The sequence below is a fragment of the Haliotis asinina genome, chromosome 2, assembly GCF_037392515.1.
Source record: "Haliotis asinina isolate JCU_RB_2024 chromosome 2, JCU_Hal_asi_v2, whole genome shotgun sequence".
In the NCBI taxonomy this organism is placed as follows: domain Eukaryota; kingdom Metazoa; phylum Mollusca; class Gastropoda; order Lepetellida; family Haliotidae; genus Haliotis; species Haliotis asinina.
The window spans coordinates 45,564,358-45,590,734 of record NC_090281.1 but is presented as its reverse complement, the minus strand read 5'-3'; the positions used below and the strand labels follow the sequence as shown (position 1 = coordinate 45,590,734).

At 40.2% G+C, this 26,377-nt stretch overlaps 2 protein-coding genes across 2 annotated transcripts; both read left to right on the top strand.

Moving 5' to 3' along the window:
• Window positions 1-1,942: 1,942 nt before the first annotated feature.
• Window positions 1,943-14,143, top strand: LOC137273792 (L-proline trans-4-hydroxylase-like). The gene is made up of 10 exons (XM_067806650.1): window positions 1,943-2,048; window positions 2,746-2,775; window positions 3,272-3,350; window positions 6,177-6,258; window positions 6,727-6,837; window positions 8,422-8,513; window positions 8,958-9,048; window positions 11,680-11,809; window positions 12,144-12,295; window positions 12,633-14,143. The coding sequence occupies exons 2-10, from the start codon at window positions 2,763-2,765 to the stop codon at window positions 12,735-12,737; spliced, it is 855 nt and encodes a 284-aa protein (XP_067662751.1). The 5' UTR covers window positions 1,943-2,048; window positions 2,746-2,762; the 3' UTR covers window positions 12,738-14,143.
• A 3,397-nt stretch (window positions 14,144-17,540) lies between these two features.
• LOC137273793 (L-proline trans-4-hydroxylase-like) lies at window positions 17,541-26,096 on the top strand. Its single transcript, XM_067806651.1, has 9 exons — window positions 17,541-17,617; window positions 20,471-20,548; window positions 20,998-21,079; window positions 21,510-21,620; window positions 21,909-22,000; window positions 23,093-23,183; window positions 24,032-24,161; window positions 25,163-25,314; window positions 25,732-26,096. The coding sequence occupies exons 3-9, from the start codon at window positions 21,062-21,064 to the stop codon at window positions 25,837-25,839; spliced, it is 702 nt and encodes a 233-aa protein (XP_067662752.1). The 5' UTR covers window positions 17,541-17,617; window positions 20,471-20,548; window positions 20,998-21,061; the 3' UTR covers window positions 25,840-26,096.
• The last annotated feature ends 281 nt before the right edge of the window (window positions 26,097-26,377 follow it).

Genomic DNA, 26,377 nt, shown 5'->3' with positions numbered 1-26,377 from the left:
GCAAAGTGCAGAGGATCTAGCAAATGACTTATATCATCAAGTAACAATTTTTGATAACCTCTTCACTTGGTCATCGGTCATCGAACTTGGGTGATGACCATGTCTATAGTGGAGTGGTCCTGCAATAGCATTGCCATGGCGATACTTACATAAGCCGACGAAGGAGACAAATCCGTTGTCCTACTCCGCCGAGGACAAAACTTGGATTGCACCAAGAGGGTACATTTATGAATAACAATCGAGCTGCGATGATATCAGGTGTTCGGAATGAAATGAGCCTTTCCTCACTTACAAACAGATGCAAAAGCAAGGAGCTGTTCACTGGAAACAAACAAACGGTTTTATGGTACAAGTCAAAATAGGTAAATATAATGAGCAGCAGATTTGTTGCAAGTGCGTCAAATTACATAAAAATGCCTTCTTACTTAATTTGATAAATACATGAAGAGCCACGTGGTTAACGTTTCAACAGTGCTTTGGTTAACCGCCCAGCACGTGTCATGCATTTCAGAAAAAGTACGCTGAATAACTAACAATATATCCGAATTCTTTAGATATTTACACCAAATATAGCATTCTATGAACTATTAATCATTGCTTGAAATTAAAAGTATGATGGATATTTTCTGTTCAGTGTATTCAGTAACCCACACGTCCCACAGATGTTTCAGAAAAGTATTACAAAGAGACGAAGGTGGCATCATCCGGGACGCTTAATAGTCAAACAGGCACCTGAAGTATATACATAAACAAAACTCAGGGGCATAGCTACCATTACTAAACACAAGTGAAAACGAAAGAGAGAAAAGAGATGTCTGAGGACTACGCTGCCTCACACAGTAATCGAGTTCCTCTCACAACTGATCAGTTGGGTTCTGGTGACTCAGAGGACTATTCGAGAATCCGAACGTTTTGCTGAGCAAGAAATCCTTCGATGAATCTTGCTGAAAACGGTCCAATCGTTATCATCTAAACTGACGTTCTGACGGTTCCTGATTGGAAAGATACGAGGTCTGACGATTTCACCACAGTAACGTTTTATTTTTTAATAGTCTTACATTTTTTAAGTGAGAAACGCGTGGGATTATGATATTTATGCTAAGAGTTTTCTTAGATGACGTATTGGAAATCTGCGTATCTATTTAGAGCATAACTGGAGATACAAGAAAGACAGAAAATGGTGCAATATAATCAACCTGGACAGGGAAGCAGAGGCTAATAACTCAGGCTTTAACTCCGCTAGTTGAAGAGAACAGGGCTGTCTTTAAAAGGCAAATTTGGACCCTGCATTACACCTGCGCGGAAGAAGGAAACATGGTTCTTGGTGAATTTGGCAAATTCCTTCTTGTTGTAGGTACTTCTCCAAGTTGTAGATTACCTAATCAGTTCAATTTAATGTGATAGTCTTCGGATGCATCTGGACATACAACATGGGCATCTCATATCAAGAATATGTTTTATTTGGACTTGGGTTTGGCTTTGTTTGGATTTGAAAGGGTTTGGAGATAATATGGTTTCACATCTGTTTTTATGCAGAGACTGACTTAAGGATTCTTAAGATTAAGAATATTCTAAGAAGTTTTATCAATCTGGCCACTGTTCCGTAAGTGTATGAAGAGGTATAAACATGTCGTGGAGCACGTCCAGATATCCCCGCCTCACTGGGGCGAGCACTACATTTCAATTTAAATGAAACACGTGTTTTATCAACATTACCTATATTGATACAACAAAGCTGTGCTTCCTGAAAAAAACATATTAGCTACCGTGTGTCTTTGCGAGGATTGAAGATTAATAAGAAAAGGTTGAGATGACCCCCAACTCGAAATTTCGAGACGGGGGTCCCCTCATTTTTTTGAGAAATAACCCTCGTCAAGACAGGTCGAGGGCTTGTGGGCTGGTTCTGCGCGTGGATGGGTGCGTGAGTGGATGGTGGTAAGGTAATTTGGTGATAAGATATCCTTCACAACTTGCACAGTCACGCACACAGACAGATAAGGTGACGCAGTCAACTACCACGTCACGGGACGTATTTCTGCGCAGTTTCTGTAAGTATGTTGCTAAAGTATTGCCATACCCGAAAACCATATGTCGAAATTGATATGGAATCATAAGAATGTTTCACCATTCAATGTTTCATTGGCGGTCCTCCAAACAGGTGTCATTAGCCCAGTTTGCTGGACGTTCGTGGGTCTGATGACTTTCATAATTGTCTCATTTGAGTTCTTGTCAGCATTAACATGATTATGCAAATCTATAAATTTAAGCATCTGTATAAAAGACGGTTGGGCAACGTCAGAATTTGAAACCTTCTTGAATGACATTAGTACGATATGTTCCAATATATATATCGACTGCTCTGTCAGATTTGACTTATGTCAAGTAGGGATGAAAACGTTTTGATAAGTATTGCTAAGCTTTTGAAAAAGGTACGTAACATTAGAAATGCATAAATTCCAGTTATTATTCTACAACTTAGATCCAAATGATACTTGTCAGAAGGTTATAGTGTGTCTTTGTACTGCACAAACTGTGATACTGAATAAACATTTCTGTCTGTCTGCCTGTCTGTCTGTCTCTCTGTTCCAGTATAATTATCGACTGGTCTGTCAGATTTGACTATGATCGCAAATATAATGAGAAAAGGTCAGACACATAGTTGAGATAATTTATTGTACATTGCGAGTAAGTGAGTTACACTGGACAGGTTTGCTGATTATTAATATGTTACACTTTTCGTTGCAGAGTATTTTGCAACCACAATGGCAAGATCAGGTAATCATATTTCCATAATCTGTCACATTTTCTTTAGAATGTTGTTCTTGTAACCCGTACTGTTAGTACTGTCAGTAGTAGCATCAATCAGTGTTGATTGGGAACAGGTAATAACTAAGGAGCCAGATCGATGGGAAACTAGTCAGTGTTCGATCATTGCTATCTGTGCTGTCTTAAGTCACTAAAGAATCCTGCATATGTCAAATATCATACACTTTTGTGTAAACCTGTAAAAATTGATATTACTGAAATGTAGTATTTAAACAACTATTTGACATTATATCCACGGAGAATGGAATTTGTATGTGTAAGTGATACACGTTTCCATCTCAAAACATAAAAAGGAAACTATAAAAATAGCAATAATCTTTTTTCGCAAATGTAAACAGCAAATTATTACACGAAAACACTCTGTGTAAAGGAAGTTTATCAATATATCGTAATGTATACCTACATTTTCTTAAGCTAACCTGTTTAAAAGCATGTTTTCTTCCAGAGTTCAACTATAGCGCCCCATTTACGGTAACTGAAGAAATGAAGGAGTCGTTTAAGGAAAAAGGCTATGTCCTTATTCGGTAGGTTGTAATTTTGAATGAAAGACAAAGTAATCCCAAGATGCAGCGCGTGAATAGACTGGTTGAGTGCTTCATACGTCTCGCGATCCCATCGTTGGCATACAACGAATGAACGAATGAGAAATTATCCTTTTGTCGTTAGTAAACACATTTGTGTGTAGTTCCGAGGTGACAATAATTTTACATGGCACCAGCATATGTTTCTGAACCTATGCCAGCAAATGAACCATTGTACAGTTTATATGTACCGGATTGCCACCCTTTTCAGATTTCGCCCTTCGAATGAAAAGTCTTCGAAGCTCAAATGCCATTTTCATTGCAAGACTCCCAAAATCAACTGTTTGTAGTACGAGACTTAGACATATGAAAGACATTCCTGGTTATGCTTTTACAAATGTAACGTTGATAGGTTTGATTGGCATTTTTAGAAGTTATTGTAGAAAGGCAAGGTACCTTATGGACGGCAACTTCTTTCATTATATTATGACGTAACATGATTTACGCATGTAAGCCTGTTTTCTTTCTGATTAAATTTGTAGACCTGCATGCTTGTACACGATGTTTTTGATCAAGGTTGTGAACCTGCACACTTGTACACGATGTTTTTGATCAAGGTTGTGAACCTGCACGCTTGTACACAATGCTTCTTGTGAAGGTTGTATTCCTGTATGACTGTCAAATATGTTTCTCATCACGTCTGTAGTCCGTTATGGTTGTGCACGATGCGTCTTATCAAAGTTGTATACCTGTGTGTTTGTCTGCGATATTTCTGATCAAGCTTGTAGTCCCGTTGGACAGTCCAAGATATTTCTGATCAAGCTTGTAGTCCCGTTGGACAGTCCAAGATATTTCTGATCAAGCTTGTAGTCCCGTTGGACAGTCCAAGATATTTCTGATCAAGCTTGTAGTCCCGTTGGACAGTCCAAGATATTTCTGATCAAGCTTGTAGTCCCGTTGGACAGTCCAAGATATTTCTGATCAAGCTTGTAGTCCCGTTGGACAGTCCAAGATATTTCTGATCAAGCTTGTAGTCCCGTTGGACAGTCCAAGATATTTCTGATCAAGCTTGTAGTCCCGTTGGACAGTCCAAGATATTTCTGATCAAGCTTGTAGTCCCGTTGGACAGTCCAAGATATTTCTGATCAAGCTTGTAGTCCCGCTGGACAGTCCAAGATATTTCTGATCAAGCTTGTAGTCCCGCTGGACAGTCCAAGATATTTCTGATCAAGCTTGTAGTCCCGCTGGACAGTCCAAGATATTTCTGATCAAGCTTGTAGTCCCGTTGGACAGTCCAAGATATTTCTGATCAAGCTTGTAGTCCCGTTGGACAGTCCAAGATATTTCTGATCAAGCTTGTAGTCCCGTTGGACAGTCCAAGATATTTCTGATCAAGCTTGTAGTCCCGTTGGACAGTCCAAGATATTTCTGATCAAGCTTGTAGTCCCGTTGGACAGTCCAAGATATTTCTGATCAAGCTTGTAGTCCCGTTGGACAGTCCAAGATATTTCTGATCAAGCTTGTAGTCCCGTTGGACAGTCCAAGATATTTCTGATCAAGCTTGTAGTCCCGTTGGACAGTCCAAGATATTTCTGATCAAGCTTGTAGTCCCGTTGGACAGTCCAAGATATTTCTGATCAAGCTTGTAGTCCCGTTGGACAGTCCAAGATATTTCTGATCAAGCTTGTAGTCCCGTTGGACAGTCCAAGATATTTCTGATCAAGCTTGTAGTCCCGTTGGACAGTCCAAGATATTTCTGATCAAGCTTGTAGTCCCGTTGGACAGTCCAAGATATTTCTGATCAAGCTTGTAGTCCCGTTGGACAGTCCAAGATATTTCTGATCAAGCTTGTAGTCCCGTTGGACAGTCCAAGATATTTCTGATCAAGCTTGTAGTCCCGCTGGACAGTCCAAGATATTTCTGATCAAGCTTGTAGTCCCGTTGGACAGTCCAAGATATTTCTGATCAAGCTTGTAGTCCCGTTGGACAGTCCAAGATATTTCTGATCAAGCTTGTAGTCCCGTTGGACAGTCCAAGATATTTCTGATCAAGCTTGTAGTCCCGTTGGACAGTCCAAGATATTTCTGATCAAGCTTGTAGTCCCGCTGGACAGTCCAAGATATTTCTGATCAAGCTTGTAGTCCCGTTGGACAGTCCAAGATATTTCTGATCAAGCTTGTAGTCCCGTTGGACAGTCCAAGATATTTCTGATCAAGCTTGTAGTCCCGTTGGACAGTCCAAGATATTTCTGATCAAGCTTGTAGTCCCGCTGGACAGTCCAAGATATTTCTGATCAAGCTTGTAGTCCCGTTGGACAGTCCAAGATATTTCTGATCAAGCTTGTAGTCCCGCTGGACAGTCCAAGATATTTCTGATCAAGCTTGTAGTCCCGTTGGACAGTCCAAGATATTTCTGATCAAGCTTGTAGTCCCGCTGGACAGTCCAAGATATTTCTGATCAAGCTTGTAGTCCCGCTGGACAGTCCAAGATATTTCTGATCAAGCTTGTAGTCCCGTTGGACAGTCCAAGATATTTCTGATCAAGCTTGTAGTCCCGTTGGACAGTCCAAGATATTTCTGATCAAGCTTGTAGTCCCGCTGGACAGTCCAAGATATTTCTGATCAAGCTTGTAGTCCCGTTGGACAGTCCAAGATATTTCTGATCAAGCTTGTAGTCCCGTTGGACAGTCCAAGATATTTCTGATCAAGCTTGTAGTCCCGCTGGACAGTCCAAGATATTTCTGATCATGGTCGTTGACCTACAGGCATACAATCTGGTCCATGATATCTGAACATGGTTGCCACATGTAGTCCCGTCCTGTTTTTACAGAGGTCTGTTGGAGAAGGACGAACTAGAGAAAGTAAAATCAACATTGGAAGGGAGCGAAGAAATCCAACGACATTCCTTCGTTGTGAGTTTTTTTTTTTTGTGTTTCAGTTTTATTTCCTTTAAGTGACAATTGCCATATCAATGCTGTTGACACATAAAGGCAAGGGATACCTTGAAGGCTGGGTTGTAGGATATGTTTAATCTTCCCCAGGGAGCTAAGAAAATACACTGATTGTAAATTAAATTAAATGCACACTGACCTATTATCTGAAATAATGATACTCTATGAGCACGATCTTAACTGGAGTTGAGGTTTGATATGTATTTGAGTCATATCGTCAGTGAGGCCCCAGTGGCTATCTTCAAATGTTAACCATTTTTGGGACATGAACCTGCAACTTTGTCATTTCCCCATCGCCCCAGTATTTCTTAAATTTATCCATGTATACAGCGCGTAACACTGATTTTGTATATTTGCAAATAGTCAATGCCATGGATTTTAAAGAAAGACTTCGTAAACAATATAACAATCGATGTGGTTATCTTACAGACTGATGACAGTGAAGGGAGAAAAACCCGCGTGTCTCTCTGGTGTCAACCCGGAAATGACGTCACAGGAATGCTGTCCCGAAGTCAAAGACTAGCTGGAACCTGCGCCGAAGTAAGAAGTTATTACGTATATTGCCCTTGATAAAAGCCTTGTATTTCCTCAATACAGTTGACTCTTCTAGCTGGATAGGCTTATGATAACAGAAATATGTCTAGATGGAACCGAGGAAGAGGAGGGGGGCTGTATCTTGTTACTGACACAATTAATGTATTTTATAAAATCTCAGGTTTGAAAATCAACTTAGGTAAATCAAAGCAATCTAGATATGACGAAAAGCTGAATCTATTGATAAGATATGCAATGACCTGACCTAATGGGTAATAAACACCAGGGACTTATAGATTCTTAGCATCTTGGAGAAACCGACATTTAAGACTTATTGGTAAAATAACAGTAATAAAATCCCTAGCAACCTGCTAACTAGGTCATATTTTCAACTCCTTGCTGAACCCACTACCCGGATGTATTCCCTCGCCTGAAAAATTAATCTGTGAAGTCATTTAGGATGTGAATGAGTGAGTGTATTGGGTTATCAGCAGCTTTAAAAAATATTCCATCAATACTGTGGGAGGGGACACCAGAAATGGGCTTCGCACATTGTACCCATGTGTGGGAATCGAACGCGTGACATTGGCCTGACGAGCGAACCCTTTAACCACTAGACTATCCCACTGCCCCTCATTTGGAATGATGAAAAGGAGTGTAAAAAATAAATATGAAGAGAGAAGACAGTGAATAAATTTAATGACGCTTTGAAATGTTCCACTGTTCGTCTACATGTTTAAAATGTGAAAGAAATATCCATGCAACCTATCTGTCAAAGTTATGTTTAATTTTGGACCAATTCTGAAACTTTTATTGAGATTGAAACCCTTTTTGGCATGATGTGCTTAAAGCATGGAACCTATTTCACAAACAATATTATTCCTACACAAATAACATTAACGAAATTCTATCCCAACCGCTATGTTTGAATCACAACTTCAAAACCACTGCACTTAAAGAATTCGAGAGAGAAATTTAAAGGGATAATAAATATTAGAGATATATACTGAACAGCAACAGAAACGCAACTTGTCTCTGAGCGGCATGTTTAGAAATCAGTGAATGAGATAAAGACAAACTTTATGGAAGAACAACGACTTTAGTATATCCTCAAGTAGGACATATATTTGACTAAAAATGTGTTTGACCCATAGGCTGGTGGAGTAGTCTGTGGTTAAGTAGCATCTCAACTTTGACCCGAATCATCCCAGCCCCCACCCTCCAGTGGATAAACATCGATTTCTGGTCTTCCTATTTGTAATGGCTGCTCCGTTGGCTGATATGATGTCAGTCCTTATCGACAAACAAATTGTATAAGTCGTGGATCTTCAAAATGCCCTGTCAGTGACTGTTGTCAGTGATTAAAATAATGCCCGCAGATATTGAAACAGACGTAGGTTTCAACTATACGTAGATTACAACGGTAACCTATGACACAGAAGTATTCCTTATTTCATTTTGTCAATGCAGAGTGCCAGGCGAGGCAACTAACGCCATCATTTGACGTTAGATAGTAAGACAATGAGACAGACTTGTGATTTACAGTGTTGTGATTTACAGTGTTGTGATTTACAGTGTTGTGATTTACAGCTTCTTGGGGGAGAAGTCTATCACTACTACACTAAGCTGATGATGAAGGAACCCAGGACTGGCGGGCGATTTGTATGGCATCAGGATTACGGGTTCGTTTGTTTGCTTGTTTGTCTTGCGTCCAGATCAGAACATCGAGTGTATGACCTCAAGAACATAGATTTGGAATACAATTACACGCATACCGTAAGTGGCTTCAAGAATGAGCATTTGTTGCCGAAGACCAAATATAACGCAGATCATTACTTGAATAATTGTTGAATGGTTGCGATCAGCAGTTGGCTTCAAACCCTGACGCATGCCATCTATCAGATGATGAGGCCGTAAGAAAAATAAGACTCGTGTGAATAAGTTATGCCTTTGATGTTTCAGGACATATTACCAGCACTGTGTGGTAAATCAAAACCTGTATGTAGATGTCAGCTAATAATTTTGAACGGGCAATTTGGATACATAATATGATACTGTACGGTACATGTGTACCATGCATGGTACACGTCTATCACACATTATTACTGTATCACACACTGTTACAGGTATTGGTACAACAACGGGAACCTGTATCCTGACATGATAAGTGTGTTTGTCGCCATCGACAAGTGTGAAAAAGCTAATGGATGTTTACAGGTAAACATTAACATTGTTGTCATTTCTTGTTTACCTCATCGCTGGCAACACTGAAGCAGTGTCACAGTCATTGCCGATAAATGTTCGAGTCTGACATCACGATTTCCGATTGTGATCACGTAATACTCTAAGACGGATTACCCAGACATATTCCCACTGGGAAACCTCGTAAAGATAATTGTAACAAAACGTTCGCTACATAAGTGGTTTAGTTATCGCTAAATCGCAAGTGAATTAACATTTTCTTGAGGCATAGGAAATAACTGAAGTACAAACAAACATCGAACGGGTATGCTTATCCATGAAGCCACCCGAATTAGCCATTATGAATTATGTCCCTTGCGTATATTCTCATATATTGTTCATTCCGATTACACCTTTCACATCATTTTCCTTTGCCTCCACTATAAATGCGGCTCTCACTGAAGCCGATCTGATCCTGATTTCTCCAAACAAACTTAAGTCTGAGTTTTGACTTAAGTTCACGTTTTTGCTCAAATCTGAGAAAACGCACGAATATGCATTTTCCAAAATGTACGGAAATCGGTATCAAACTCAAATTGAGAAGACAATCTGAGTTTGGTGAAGAGATTTCGTTAGTTGTTTGAACTTTTTTATTTAAAAACATGAGTTGAGTTAAAAATGCAGCTGTTTCAAATTGTCAAACTCAGTTTGAGATTTGAGTGAAAACATAGGTGTGTTTCGAGCAGTTGGGACCTTATCCTCTCACAAAGAACTAAGGTGATCGTACGTCACCAAGGTAACCTTAGTGTAATGTTAAAGAGTGGGAGTTAAAGTTACGGTTAGTTAAAGGTCACATGCAACGTAAAATACAACTTTGCAGATTCTAAGACCTTTCGGTATGCACTTACCGAAACAAATCATCACAAATGCCAATTCAACCTATAAAGTTGAAAAAAAACGCGATGAAATAAAGCCCGCGAAATAGGAGTTCAAACGATTCACTAAATTTTCAAAGTATTCAAATCTTGGTTGTGTACACGAACAAGTAAATAATCTACTCGTTATGTAAAAAAATTTGTTGATTGTGGTAAGCAGCCTCTGTCACAAATAACGCTCAATGTCTGGTTTATTGACACCAATATGTCTGCCTGCCTGCCTGTCTGCTAAAGACAATATGCACAGCTTCAATCATTGACCACATGCAATTTGAACTTAGCACCTTTCAGACTATACGCCATAAACAAAATAAATTGATTTATGAGTCCTGTCTCTGCTACATTATGCAATTAGGCAGATGTGATACTTGTACACGTGACAGTTTTTTATGTGTGTGAACTGCAAACAAATTCCATCCATTTTTCTCGGATGACTGGATCTGTCGGAAACTGGTGCAAACTTTTGTCAATTTCAAGTCCTGCTTTGTACTTTGAAGAATGACAATTTCCAGGCACGCAGTAGTTCACCATCTCTACAGAGGTGATTTTTGATTGGATCGAACGCAAATTCAGAGAACACGTATTTAAAAAACCCAACATCTCTATATACATTCTTTATGGATAACAATTTCTTCTAGTTATATGATTTTGTTTGACAACGGTATATGAATCCATACTGAAACGACGCATCAAGTACAATAAATGAAGTTGTTATCCATAAAGAATCTTTTTGTTTCTTGTGACTCGCCATACTTCTAAAATGCCCATCAAACAGATTGTCTTTCTGTACACACAATGAGTCCTCAGCGTATCAGCAAATGAACCAGCCAATCGGAAGTCGTCGTTACACTTGAGTGCACATCCACCCGCTATGACTGGGTTCGATCTCCCGAGGGCTTCGTTTCGGGGGAAGTAAGCCGAAGTACAAAATACTGCGCTTTTGAATCGCGATTGTACGCTTATAATTTTGTCTATGTGAATTTTTACAAGAGCAATGTATATTATATGTCATGGATGAGTGATAATTCTGTTTTAGTTATGTTTGATTTTTTGGTTGCATGTGACCTTTAAGGTTGCCTCGTGAAAGGACACCTGATCAGTAACCAAGATTATTATGGCACTAAGGAAGGCCCTGCTTCCTTAAGTGCACTCAATTATTGTAGCATTTCAACACATTCAAATACATGGAAAATATGTGCCCAACTGACGGTACGCATGCGTCCCAAACTCTTGCGGAGAAAGAAACGTTCCAGTGGCTTATTTTTCAACTGGATGTGGATTTCGTTACTGTGACCTCAATTATCGCTAGACAAGTATTAGATGGGCCAGCGCAGTGAATGCGTTTGTGACAAGCAGGTGGGATCTGGACGAAGTAATCTGGACGAAGACACTTGGTTGCTACAGGTAGATTGGCGATTAAGCACGCGCAATACATGCTGTCGGTGGCGTGAAAGCAATACCACTACTGTTAAACGTGTCTCGTTGAGCGATTTAGTTCAGCAAAACACCATCACGGCACGATTCGCACGAGGAAATTGAACTTTTCAATATTTAGACGACAACCTGTTTCCCTCTTTCTTCAGATGGAATGTTCTGGAGGGCGTTCCCATACATGCAAATTGGGTCATTTGTCAGGTCATGGCTCATCTAATACTTGTCAAACAGTAGATCCATGTCAGCTACCTTGCTCTAGGAGGATGATTAGTTAGCCAATATACGTTTTCATTATTAGATCTTGGAAGGTTCTCACAAATGCGGTCGTATCGAACACGGCAGGGTCGGTGGTCAGATGGGGGCGAACATGGACAGGGTGGAACAAATCAAGTCGAGGCTTCCTCTCAGATATATAGAGATGAATCCAGGTATTGTCACATAATGGCTTCTACTGTCAGAAAATGATGCTTCAAACGCATCAATTTCACTGCCATCGTCAAGGTTACAAGAAGACGCTTATCACTAACTACAAGCACATGAATTTCACTGCCATCAGCAACGTTACAAGGTGATCTTTTCACAGACTACAAATGTATTAATTTCAGAGGAATCGTCAAGGTTGCAAGGTAACGCATTTTACTGACTACAAACGCAAAAGTGTCACCGGCATCAGTAAATTAACAAGGTGACACCTTCTTTTTACAGTGACCTCTACATCATAAACAACACTTTCTGCTTTCATCTACTACAACTCATTTACAGGTGATACTCTCTTTTTTCACTGCAACATTCTGCACACCAATACCGCCAACGTGAGCGACAAGAGACGCTGGGTGGTCATCGCCTGCTACAACAAAGCAACCAATGACCCCGTCATAGAGCATCACTACCCTCGTTATACCAAGCTAGATATCGTAAGATATTTTTTTAATAGAGACAGATTGTTCTCCATTACGCTATCTTCCATTTCATTGAATTATGTCAATAGCGTTTGTCAAACTAAAACTGTGTGTCTAAGTAATTATGGTAATCAGTAAATGTAAGGCACGTACTACGATGTCATGTCTCTTTCGACAGCTGGAGATAGAGATGGGGTAGCCCAGTGGTTAAAGCGTTCGCTCGTCACGCTGAAGACTCGGGTCGAGTCCCAAAATAGATACAATGTGTGAAGTCCATATCTGGTGTCCCAGATATTGGTTGTAGAGGCGTAAAACAGTACTCACTCATTCACCCACGCACTCATTCTGACAGGTGAACGACAACGCCATTCGTGAGTGCACCAACGTCTCCGACATGAGCGGCAAAGAATTCCTGGATCCTGCTGACAACAAGACGATCGAGGCTTCGAGAGGATGATTCGTGACTGCTGCTTCCTGAGTGCTTCATTGGTGCTTCCTGACTGCTTCATTGCTGCTTCCTGTCTGGTTTGCTGTTGCGTCGCTGCTGCTTCATTTTAATAACAATTGTTAGGTTATTGCTACATTTGAATTATCGTTCCCCAAGTACATAATAATGAACGATCATGGATTCCAGAGGATAGTTACTGCTAAGACTGCTTCATTGATGCTTCACGATTCGCTTGCTGCTGCTTTATCTTTTTAAAGGTGAATAAGGTTACTGATACATTGCACTTATTGTTGCCTCAAAGGCACGATAGGGATGATGAATACAATATACGTTTTTGAAGATTTACATGGGAATGCCCAGAAAATCATTCATTGACGTTGGATCCCAGATATCCAGATAGATATCCCAGATACATGAAGAATTTTAATTCTGAAGTTTTGACATTATACAGGACTAATTCTTCTGCTACTGATTATGTATTCTCACTTCAAACTATGGCACATTCATGTAAGAAAAAAGGTTTTTTATCGTCTGTTTATAGATTTTTCAGAGGCCTTTGATAGAGTTAATCGCAACCTTATTCTGTCAAATCTGAGAAAAGTGTGTCTTGCTGATAAATTCTATAACATTCTTGCATCAGTGCATGGGAGGATATCGGCTAGTGTAAGAACACATCATGGTCTTTCAAGTCATTATGGCTGTAGTAGAGGTGCATGGCAGGGATTCATCGTTTCCTTGTTAATCAGCTGCTGGGGAGGAATTTGGTGGCTTTGGTATATTTATTTCACCTGATGTCAATAATCTATATGTTCTAATGTTTGCAAATGTTTCCTCAGTCTCGGATACTGGGCCCTTAAGCAGTATGGAAAGAGATACTACAGGGGTTTGAGTATTGTGTTGACTCCTAGGCTAATATGGTGAAAAGCTAAAACTGTTCTTGCTTCTCGGTCCAATAAAGCTTTTATAGCTATCTGTGGGTACCAAAATATTGAGCAGGTTATTTTGTCATGTGTTGATCTTTTCAAAATATATGATGACCTATTTTGGGGCTGTTGCGCTGGATATGGCGGACGTCATGACCCCCCATGACATTGGCCATGAGTTGTTCACTGGAAACGAACACAAAGGTATATGGTTCAAGCCAAAATAGGTGAATATACTGAGCATCTGTGTTGTCGTAAATGCGTCCAATTTGGACATAAATCCTTCTAAAAGAGTTACTGAGACCTGCAATGTCCTTGCAATGATCTAACAGCTTTGAGCAGGAGTCGAATGACCCTCTGTATCATCATCTTCGCCAAAAGAGCCTGCTTGACTGTATTTCAGAATTTATGAAATGTAAACGCCAGACAATGAACTTCTGGGATATTGCTTGAAATAGAGGGAAAATAAACAATTGGAAAAATGAAGTCAACTTGTGTCGTGGAGAGTTTCTTCTGTCACTGTCACTGTTGGTCGATTATATATATATATATATTTTAATATATATATTTCGGGATACACGCAATCACTTTAGCCTCCTATTGTTACAATAAAATACTTATTATTATCCCTTGCGACTTGCTTGAAATCGATAACTGAAACGAGTCGAACAGCTTTAAATATGACAATATTGTGCTTGTTGGTACCTTCCTGGCTGTGGGCATTAGTGGCTAAAACAAGGCCTTGTCTCCATGGGGTCAGTATAATGTGTCCGAGTGGGATATTCATGCTTTACTGCGAGGTGGTATCTCATTGACCTGGCACTATAAAACCAGTCTTGCATGTTACAAGCAGCAACACATACACACGCGTGTATGTCTCATATGAGCGAAATATCCTTAAGTAGGACGTTAAGCCCTATTTCACCTAAACACATTTCATGTTATGTGTCCACCTGGGCTGGACATTAAAGCCACACTATCACGACACACTTCTCTACAAATCAGTATTGCATTTCCGTCATTAATACTACCTATCACTCCCAGCGAAGATGGCACATGATTTAAGAATTCATATTACAGTAACAGTGTTTTTCCCAACTAGGCCTTTTAATTTGGTCCTTTTAATTTGGTTATCTGAAATACCATTTTACAGGTACAAATAACACAAAAGGCATATCATAACTAATTTAGAAACATGTTAGAACTTGCGTCACTATCAACAGTGTATAGTGACAACTACTGCTTGACAAGCGCAGTGAACGCGTTTGTGACAAGCAGGCGGGACAATTAATCTGGACGAAACGAAACACCCCTACTGTTTAACACGTGTCTCGTAGAGCGATGTATTTCAGAATACACCATCACGACATGTTTCGCACGAGGAAATTGAACTGTTCAATATTTTGACGACAACCTGTTTCCCTCTTTATTCAGATGGAATCTTGTGGAGGGCGTTCCCATATATGCAAATTGGGTCATTTGTCAGGTCGTGGCTTGTCTAGTGCTTGTCAAGTAGAATCTGCAGCTCTGTTTAGACAGGAGGATGCATTTGCATGTGCGATGCCACAGCGATTGTGCAACTGACAGTCAAACCCGTGAATGAATGAACATGTACATATACTGAGGGAAAAGCATAAGGAGTAATATGAAAACACAAGTGCTCCTCTATTTTTTTCCAAGGTCTCTTTGCTTTGTAATGCGCAGCTTATGAAATCGGTTTCATGTGATGCCTTAGTTTTTTACGCAGTATTTGCTATACTTTCAACAACTGTAGGACCTTCACACATGGTAGCCACGTGCATGGGAAATCGTACTCGGGTTTCGTATTTCGGTTTGACTAGCGAACGCTTTAACCACAGGGTATCCTACAGCCAGTAATGCATCAAAGACATTTCATTGATGAAACAAAAAGAGTTTTTATGGACTTGTTTATTGGTTTGTCGGTTTATTGTATAACGCAACACTCAACAATTTTCAAGCTGTTGAAAAGAACATCCAGTGATCAACATAATGACAATCTAGCTATGATTGTTAAGACCACCTTGAATAGAAATATAAACCTTTAAACCTATCACATGTGACAGTGCAGACTTCTTTATGAACAATGAGCTAGCACAGGTTGTACACACATTTTCGATAGTGGCCAAAGATTTACCCAACAAAATGGTTATTCCATAGTGACATGGATGACATAGTAATTTCATGGTTAATTCGTGTCGATAAATGCGTGCATACATTTTTCCTTCGCATTAAAAAATACCCTTATTGATTTTGTCCAAAACTATTCATGCTTAGAATTTATTATTTATATTTGGGAGTGTCTGGACACGGAACACGTGTCATTGGATCTTACTTGCGTAGATGGATTGTTTTGCTGTTGATCACTGGACTTTCTGGTCCAGACTCGTTTGTATACAGACCGCAGCCATATTGCTGGAATACTGTTGACTGCGACGTAAACCTAAACTCAGTCACGTTCGTGAAGTGACAGTTCTTCGAAGAGGTGTCGTATGGACTTTAGAGAGCCCTTCTGGTAAGCCAGAAAATCCAGTGATTGACATCATGAGTATCTGTCTACGCACATGAGATCCGACGAAGTGGATCCACCAAGTCACCGAACCTGTCACCAGTTCCATTCATCCTCTTTACAAGGGACAGTGAGGTAGCCTGGAGGTTAAAGCGTGTGCTCGTCACACAGAAGACCCGGATCGATTCCCAAAATGGGTACAATGCGTGAAGCCCATTTCTGGCGTGTCCCGTCGTGATATTCCTGGTATAATGGTAAAAGCGGCGAAAAGAATGGGTTGTTGAAAACTAGTTCTAACCAGAATCTTGGCAGATTGATTTTCATGAGATATTAAAAATAGCGACAAGCATATGAATACTAATGCTAACTAGCAGATTTGCAGAGTCATTTGCATAGGAGTGGTTCAATATTTCGACAAGTATGGGTTGCTGAATACTAATTCTAGAGAAGATGTTTTTCGTGAGAGTGATTAAATATATCAGATATCTTTTGACACAGAGAACAACATGAGCAGGTGTGTAGCGATGTCAGAAACTGTAATCTGTCCTATTAACAAATGTTGCTTTAAGGATCAAGGTCAGATAAACACGGCATGCATAAACAGTTCAACCAAATGTGTAAGACCACAAAAAGGGTAGTTATCCTGATGACATATAGTACATCATACAGAGCTCGAACTGCGTAAGGAGATAAAGAAACACATGTGAATTTTCTCAACGTCTTCAGGCTGCTTAAAAAACATATTTATCGTTATTTCTTAAAAACAGAATTAGAAATAGTTAAATTTTACTTATTTCCATCCATTTATTAATTTTTGACATATTTCGTTTTCGAAAACATCTAACTTAAATTAATAGTAACAAAAGTTGACAATGTTTGAAGTAGAGAGTACATTTATTAAGAACTGTGTTACTTTCGTCATAGAGGTTTCCTGAAAAAAGTACAGCTTTCAATAAGAAACGAATTCGGATTTGGAACTCGGAACCATCCTGAAAAACTTTTCTGTTAACGGTAATTCAATGAAGGTAGAGCGCATTTTTTGAGCTTGGCTCTGTCTTTACAGGTAGCAAGTTCTGGCTGCGCACATTGAATGTGGAACCAGACCAGAAGGGAGCGACGTTGGACCGTCGCTTACAACATTTCACAAGGAGAGTTATCGCCCTTGAGAGCAGAAAACTTGCCCATTACGAGTTTTGCTTCTGTTTAACAGTGATTCATAAACACATGTTCATGATGCAGTCGAAACCCATACTGGTGTTAATGAAAACATTTTCATCTTCTTTTTAACTGACATGCAAAAATGTACGAATAGGGCTGTAACAATCAGTACATGAAAAAAAACACTGTATTGTTATGTGGCCTAACCTTGTTCTGACCCCCAAACACGTAAATCATTTCGCTGTTCCGTGGTGTTTAACGTGCATCCACTATGTCGTCAGGTACGTGAAGCTTTTATTGAATCATTAGATTCATAGGCTGCGTATGTTGAATTATTTCAAACACTGGTGTGCAATGGGCCCTATATTAAATATAGCTCATGTCACAACGTGCCTTGGCTATGTTAGAGGAATGCGGTCATAGACTTCAGTTGTAGGAATTAGGTTAAACGCCTATTAATCGGGACAATGAGGGACACAATTTTGTTGCTTAGTGATGTGATTGTGAATGTCACAATTAGCATAATGTATGTTGTATTTTATGTTTGAGGTGTAATTTGGAGTGAGGACGTGCAAGCTAGATCGGTGATGTTAGTGAGTCACTGTCCGTGTTGAAAGTGCGTGATATGAGAGACCATTGTATGTATTGTATCTGGGAAGTAAGGTTAGAGTCAGTTAAGACGGGTACTATTATAGCTTGGCTTTTGGAAAGGGATAGGGGTAGGACGGCGGCGTGATATATTAGGACTGATTTGAAAGTCAGTTTTTCAACCACTTGGAAAGTGTATGTGCGAGTCAGGTTGGCTGTTTTTTCAACACTCGACTGGTGTGAGTGTTATGTTTTTGTTATGTTTTAGTTAGGATACATCATTCAATTGTTAATGTTCATAATATTTTACTTCGTATTGTCACTAATGGTAGTGTACTGGCGTAATGATATTAATCAGTCAGCAGGTCACGTGTAATGTATACTGGTGGTGTTGTGTTTGTGGCGGTGCATCAAGCATTGGTCAATAAAACAGACAATAAAAATGGACATCCTGTGTATGTGAAGTATGATATATATGTGTGTGTGTTGAAGAGGCAGGATGCCGTGGTTTGTGTGGATACCCTATGCGCGTGTTTATTTTAAGCAGTTATTTCCCTTTATTTTGTTTCTCCTCATACTTCATGATATTTGGGCCACATAAGCATTTATCCTGAGGTAAACGTGGGCAAGATTTATCTTCTCTTATCAAGTTTAATATAGGTGTTCTGTTTTAATTTGCGATAATGTTGATACCTTCTAATAACATATTTATTTTTATTTTTAAATATTACTCTAGTGTGAATTTTCTATATGCAAATTAAGTTTATACAAAATATGATGTTTTTTTTCATTGTTGAATCAATATAAATTCCTATGTTTTAGATGTGTCAGATCATACATACAGAAATTTGATTTTCCGCCTATATTTCAGAAAACTAATATTGACATCTTACTTTATATATACGGTGCCACAAGGGGGCATCACTTGTCAAACAAATGTCGAGGTGACTTCCTATTCTTATAATATAATTAGATAGGGGCCCCATTTTTTAGAAAATAATACCAAGTTCAACAATTTCTAGACAAATTGGTATCTTGTATGCAACTTTAAGACGTACGTATACTGTATGTGTTAAGTCACCAAGTATATGGTGTGCTCTTTCTATCTAGTGTCCAGGGTAGGTGATACACCACGTAAGGCTGTCCCGCCCATCGGTAGCGGTCGACCCTGACATGCCGCCCGTACACTTAGACTCTGACATCTGAGTGCCTAGGTATAGTTACATGTTGCTCCGGTACGGCTGGCCTAACTGATTGAGTGGGATCACGCTAACATGCCGCCTGCACTGTAAAATGTTGAAGTGTATACACACCTACATGCAGAGGACTAGATAGTAGAGGACAATAGGTGACGGAAGAGGACATAAGATCACAGTAGAGGATATGAGACGAGAGAAGATGACATTAGATGAGAGTAGAGTACATTAGATGAGGGTAGATGACCTTAGATGAGAATAGAGGACATTAGATGAGAGATGAGGACATTTGTAGACAGTACACGGCATTAGTTGGCAGTAGAGGACGTTGGAAGGTAGAGAACATTAGATGACGGCAGAGCCGGGACATATAAGTGATAGTAGAGTGGACTTGAGACAGAGTCTTTCACAACCTTTGACCATGTTCTGGCCCTCGGTATGCTCTAAGGTGTTAACTCAATAAGGAATTGTGCAGGAGGGCATTATATTCATGTTTTAAGGAAGTGTAAAGGACTAGTAGATGGGAAGTCAGTTTCATGGGTTTTATTTTTGTTATTGGTTTTCTAGTCACCATGGATCTACAGCATATTTCAGATTTTGTTCACAGTGTGGGTTTTACGGGAAAGGGTTCATAACTATTTATGAAATCACATACTGGCACACAGCTTGCTTAAGTGCAGGCTGAACAAGATAGACAGGAGAGGGCGAATGTGAGGGAAGCTAAAAGGTTTGAAGAAGAGTTAGAGGGAAAGAAAACGAGAGAATTGAATTCGAGAAGGCAAGGATAGAAGACGACGAGAGAGAAAGTTGGACTTGGACTTAGAGAAAGAAAACATCCAGTTAGAAAGGACTGAAAGTATAGAATTGGACAAATTCGAGAAGGAAAAGAGTTTGATTGAGACTCAAGAGAACGGTACCCCATCTCTCCCAGGTGTAAGCCAAATCGCCCCCTTTCGAAGATCAGAAAGATAACACTGATGCTTATTTGCAAAGATTTTATCAAATAGCTAAGACACAAGCATGACCAAAGTCACAGTGGGTAGCCTATGTTAGTACACCGCTTAAAGGTAATGCGTTATAAGTTTACTCTCGGCTAGATCCAAATGACGCGGAAAAATGAGGTGAACGCTGCTTATTTGATGAGCAAAGACTGAGAATGGATTCCATCACCGTTTCATGAAAGCTAACTTGAAACAGACTTTTTCTCAGTTTGTAGTGAGATCAGGCAATTATTGTACAGATTGAAAACATTATACACAGCAAACCATTTCAATAAATATTCGACACCAAAAATCGGATATTGTAACAATTGCATGACAGAATACATTTACCGCATACATATGTAGTTAGAATTCCAGTACCACGAAGCGTTTGACATCACCGAAGACGTGAAGAAGGCCTACGATAAAATGGCTACATTCTCATCAGGTAGGAACTTTGGGTCGTTTGTTTCGTGGTTTTTCGACACACTTAGAAAGATGCACGATTTTTATAGGTGTGGTTATTTCTTGATACCAAGGTGTACGCTGTAAGCCATTGAACTCAATACTGAGATATCTACCGACTCCAAGTCAACTCCCTACTACGACGTCAGGTCATGTGATAACAACAATTTTCGTTAACTCTCGGTAGTTTTACGGAAGATGTTTATCATTATTTCATTCGTAACCAACTCGATATTACGGAATGCCATCATTCGTTACATTCGTCTCCTCTCGCCCCCTTCCGTACATGATCGAAACGTTGCTATTCGCCTTTCGGGAGACCGGGATGCTAACATCTTTATCGCCCCACGGCAGTGGTGTGCAACATTATTGTGTCATTACATGTCTATAAAAGGCGTTTTATGTTAAGAAATAACTGAAACTTGACTTCAGGGGGTTGTTGAGCCCGGAGGAGACGTCACATGTGAAGAAGTCCCTGGAGGAATCGGAGGAATATATGGAACATTCTCAAGGGGTAGGAATTCTGGCAGCAACAATATTTAAAAAATACTCAATTGACAAAACAGTTTCAAATTCAAATGTAATTCATCCGAAATGTTTGTGAATATAATGGACTCCCAACATTCAGAGTGTTTGAATGATCGACCTGACCGATCGGGGATCGATTGAATGAAATGTCTCCGTCCCCGGGTGTAATCATAATTCTGCCCCTTTCTTAACCCAAACCTATCATTATATACTAAACAGCTAAAAAAATGCAAGTTTCGATAAAAATGAAATCGCATGAAACCAAGCGTTCATGTTTAAGTCTTCCATTTATAAACCTGATAAACAAGAGTTGCGTTTCATTTGCTGTTCGTTATGTTTACACTATGCCGCCCCTAACATTAAACGATATCCAGCGTAATGCAGCTGTTGACCCTTTGGTAACTGGATGCTTCCAGGTTTCAGACGGTGACGACAGGTCTAGCAAACTAGCCATATGGCGCCATCCAGGAAGTGACGTCACAGGCATGTTGACTCGCTGTGACAAAGTGGCAGGTTTCAGTGAAAAGGTAACACACTCGTCTTGAGATCCGAGTGAGTGAGTTTAATTTTACGCCGCGCTCAGCAATATTCCATCTTTATGGCCTTGAGACTATGGCTACCATACCGTGTGCCTCCTGCCATGAGGCGATGCTTTAACAACGTCAGTACACGTTGCCGGTACAAAATTCAAAACTCAGCTCTTCAATGTTTCGTACAATATTTTTTCATGCTCTATTAACAATTAACGACCTATCGCCTGATCTACATTTAAAACTGACTCAGGTTTGTACTTATACTCTTTTCTCCTTCATCAGTTGCTTGGGGGAGAAAGTTACGTTTATCACTGCAAGCTGATGATGAAGGAAGCCAGGACTGGCGGCAGGTTTCTCTGGCATCAGGACTATGGGTAAACACTTAGAGACCACTTATATATAATTTCCAAATATTGTTCCGCTTGTGTTCAGTTCAAGGAAATATTGATCCGATCATGACATCAATTTACACTACTTGTTGATCTGTGCCCCGATCGTCAATCGTTCGTACGGTTACGACCGATCGTAACCCTGTAGTTCATCCTAGGCTTACGAATGTGGTAGCGCTACGAACGCTTTGCGAATTCTGACTAGTTCGTAAAGTGAAGAGCAGAGTTTCAGCTCTTGTTTTTACGGATCTATAATTGTGTGTTCGAATCATATTTTCTGCACTGTTGTTATTATCCCCCGCCATGAAGTGGAAGGGGGACAGGTTTGAATTCCGCCCGCTGGCCGAGATGATGGGGACATGTTTTTCTGAAAAACCATTATAGATAGGGAAACCCTTTTTGGTATATGTTTTCAGGGCAAGAATGCCTTGATGGAGTTCGAAATTAGAAACCGAGTTACAATTTGTATCGGACTTATGGCCCTTGTCATGCATTTCTTGGTTTAGTGCACGTTAAAATAAGTGGGAACTGATTTTATTTAATCTCATGTATCGCTGTTTGTAGAAAGAATGAAGCGTTGTCAATACAGGAACAGAGCACTGTGGCGAGGGTATATGGATGACGTTGTCTTCCTGTTTCTGCTCCTATAACACTGACATCAGATATGATCACAAAAGTGCAAGGCTACAATAAGAACCACAGGATTTATTTTAACGTTTCATTACGTTACCACGATGTCAGATAATACGGTGAAACCGCTCTAACATAATTTAGTCATGCTTGATGTTTGACCTGTTTGATGCATTTAGATAGTAAATGCCTTACATGGGCCATGCTATCGACAGTTGTCTAGGGCCATATATTATAGCGGAAGTAAGGTATCCGGTGGTTTAAGTGTTTGCTCATCAGACGAAGGCGTGGATTCGATTCCCCAAAGGTTGCAATGACTGGAGTCAAATTTCCATATTTCCTTAGGTCGAATATGGTAAAATTGGCCTCATATATGCTCAATGACGTCTTTTCACAAAATGGTATAAAACCTATGATATTGATATTAGTCGTTTAATATAATTTCAGCTATTGGTACAAGAACTGCTGCCTGTTTCCTGACATGCTCAGTGTGTACCTTCCTATTGACCGTTCTGTGAAAGAAAACGGCTGCCTTGAAGTATGATATGTGTATATATGTACATGCATGTAATATTCTGTGGTTGAATGTGAAGTGTAGGGAGATTTCAATCACTGGAGAGTCTAATCCGGACTCAAATATTTACAGCTGGGATGCGGCTGGGAGACAAACCAACCAACAACCAACAAACAAACACACAATCACCACACTGTCACAATTGACAACTGACACATTGGAAGCTTTCGTAAAATCTCAACCATGGCCTCGTGTTTGATGTGTTTTCGTCTCGAACGAATATTTAGTCTCTTTCATGTTCTTCTGAAACGGAGGAGTATGACAATTCGGCTTTCAAAAATCCCATCGCCCCATGCCCGGGACAAGTCCGTTTTCATTTCGGGCAAACGAATAATGGTATCTTACTTGTCCGTGGGCTCCTAGATAATTTCCACTAATGGTTTCAGTAGAGTTCACATTCTTTGCTATTTGTAACTTATCGGTATAGAATCCAGAAAACATTGACATCAAATACCACGCTGAGTTATTCTTTCATAGTTACATCAACATGGTTACGTCATAAAATCAGGGCAAGTGAAAAATTAGTCAGGAAAAGTCACTTTCTTAAAGTCCCTGTGCTCTGTGGCATGTGTTTCTTTTGGAAAAAATGATGAACCCCTGAGATAACAAAGCATTCTTTAAAGTGTCATGGCGTATTTTGATCTTTCGTTTATATTCAGAATGTCGTTTTTTGGCATTTGATTTCGTACCTGTCCTGTGATGGCGTCATGTTGTCCTTGAAATATATATGGAGGTATTTGTCACAGTGACTAATTGTCCAGTGAGTGATTTGGCTTATCACTTATTGAAGGTTTTGTTTCCACCCCTGTCAGATCCTGGAGGGGTCCCACCGGTGTGGGCGTATTGAACATCTGATGGTGGGTGGACAGACAGGGGCTGACTTGCAGAGGGTCGCTGAAGTTAGGAGGATGTGTCGACACAAATACATAGAGATGGAACCAGGTGATGGTGTCACTAAAACCTTTTGTAATATGAAGATAAATCTATTGACAAGCACAACTGATGCATGGAATATTCAATGTGTCGTGTTTGGCAGTTTAACTCCTGAGAGCTTCTAGGACTTGGGTCCTGCCCCACAACGAAGTACAGCGTCTCCTCAAACACAACAAGTCTAATGATCCGATCTCCAATAATGCCTCCCCACATCCCCTACACAGAAAGGCTCCGACGCCTGAATACAACAAGGAGCCATTTGTTCACCCATTTTCCTGTAAAGAGGCACAGACGTCTGGCGACGACCCAATGCCGTTGTTGCCGTTGAGGTTGCCGTCAGGAAGCGGTCACGGGGTGGATCGTACGGATGTTCGGTCTCCCTGTGTCGTTGCGATTCGGGACCCTCCTGCTCTAGGTCGGTCTCTCGTCTGTTGGAACCGCTGGATGAGGTTGGATGTAGCCGTGGTAGAACAACCGAAGCTTGTTGCTACGTGATCACGAGAAACCCTAATTAGGATCATATGGCTCGTTCACGCTTTTCCGCGATCAGTCTCGGCACTCTTGCTGTGGTTTTCCAGTGAAACTGATGACAGCTGGTTATATGGAGACACTTTATACCGAACATTGCTCGTGCGGTTCGTGTACCTGCCAGAAAGCCGATTTTACAAGAACCTGGCCCGTGAACCATGCTTTAGGTATCCTGGGTTTCTGCTATAGGTTCCAAGTCTCTACGAACACAGAAGAACTCGGGACATATATTTTGCCACATCTCAAACCACACATTTAGAGCACAAGTAATTAGAGTCAAGGTTCTTTTGGACGTGACTATATCACGGGATTATGTTCGCAACTAATTTTCGCTGCTAATTTATGCTATTCTGTGAAATCATTTACATATACAGTGAAATATTATTTTAGAAAGGACTCATCTCTGTAAACACAATTTGTGAGTCCAGAAACTAATAAACATATATTTCGTACCTGTATTCAAAGGTATTTGCGTCCTCCAGGTGACGCCCTCTTCTTCCACTGCAACCTCTTACACAGCAGCGGTACCAACAACAGCTCCATGAGACGCTGGGTCCTCATCTGTGCTTTCAACAAAGCTACTAACAACCCGGTCTATGAACATGAATATCCGCAGTATACTCAACTATACAAGGTATTAACACGAGCACTCGCAGTGTACTAAACTGAGCAAGGTATGAAAATGAAATTCCGCATTGTGCTAAACTAAACAAGGCATGAACATATGTACCCGAATGAAGCTAAACTGAACACGATACGACCACGAATGCCCACAGTATTTTCTATAAGCCATTCGCAGTATTTTTCTCAGGTCTTGACCATGGTCCCTTCTTCTCAATGTCACACCCATGTCGATGATCATTGGTTTTACAACAGTAATAAACGTCTAAGGTCTGCATGACTTCGAGTTTTCCTCCCACATGAAACAGTCACACCGTGATATGGACCGTAACGCTGTAACGTTTAAAGCAGCTTTACTTCTCAGTAATGGTGGTGTTGAATAAATTTCCACGTACACGTTGTTATGATGTTGGTGTTGGGGGTGTTTCAGGTGCCAAACAGCGCCATCCTAGACTGCAACAACAACTTCACCGACGTAGCCGGGAAAAGCTTTGTTGACCTCCGGAAGGACAAAACTGTCAAAGTTGCAGAGCAGTAGAGGTTCCAGGTCAAGGTCAAGGTCACGTCGACGTTCGAGATACCTTGTAGTAATCGACTGACAAGGTCGTTTTAAAATTAAGCATGAGAGTTTTGTCGGCTTTCAACGAATGATTGAACAATGTGTATAAAAATGAACATTCAAGGTTAAGTGACAGTTACATTCTATTGCCACATGTAAAATATCCATATTTAAATCTGTAAACACAGATCATGTAATCGAGAGAGGTACAGATGCCAAATAAATTATTGTTATTGTTGTTATAGTTGTCATAATCAAGTAATGAATAATCATAATCACCGTCATCGTGGAGTAATGAACCCATCAATGAATATGAACCATCAATGTCCCGGGGAGATTTGTTTTTCAGTAACCCATGTTTGTCGTAAGAGGCGACTAACGTTATTGAATGATCAGGCTCGCTGACGTGGTTAACACATGTCATCGTATCCCAGCTGCGTGGATCGGATCGATGCTTATGCTGTTGATCCCTGGATTGTCTGGTTCAGATTCGATTATTTACAGACCTCCGTCATAG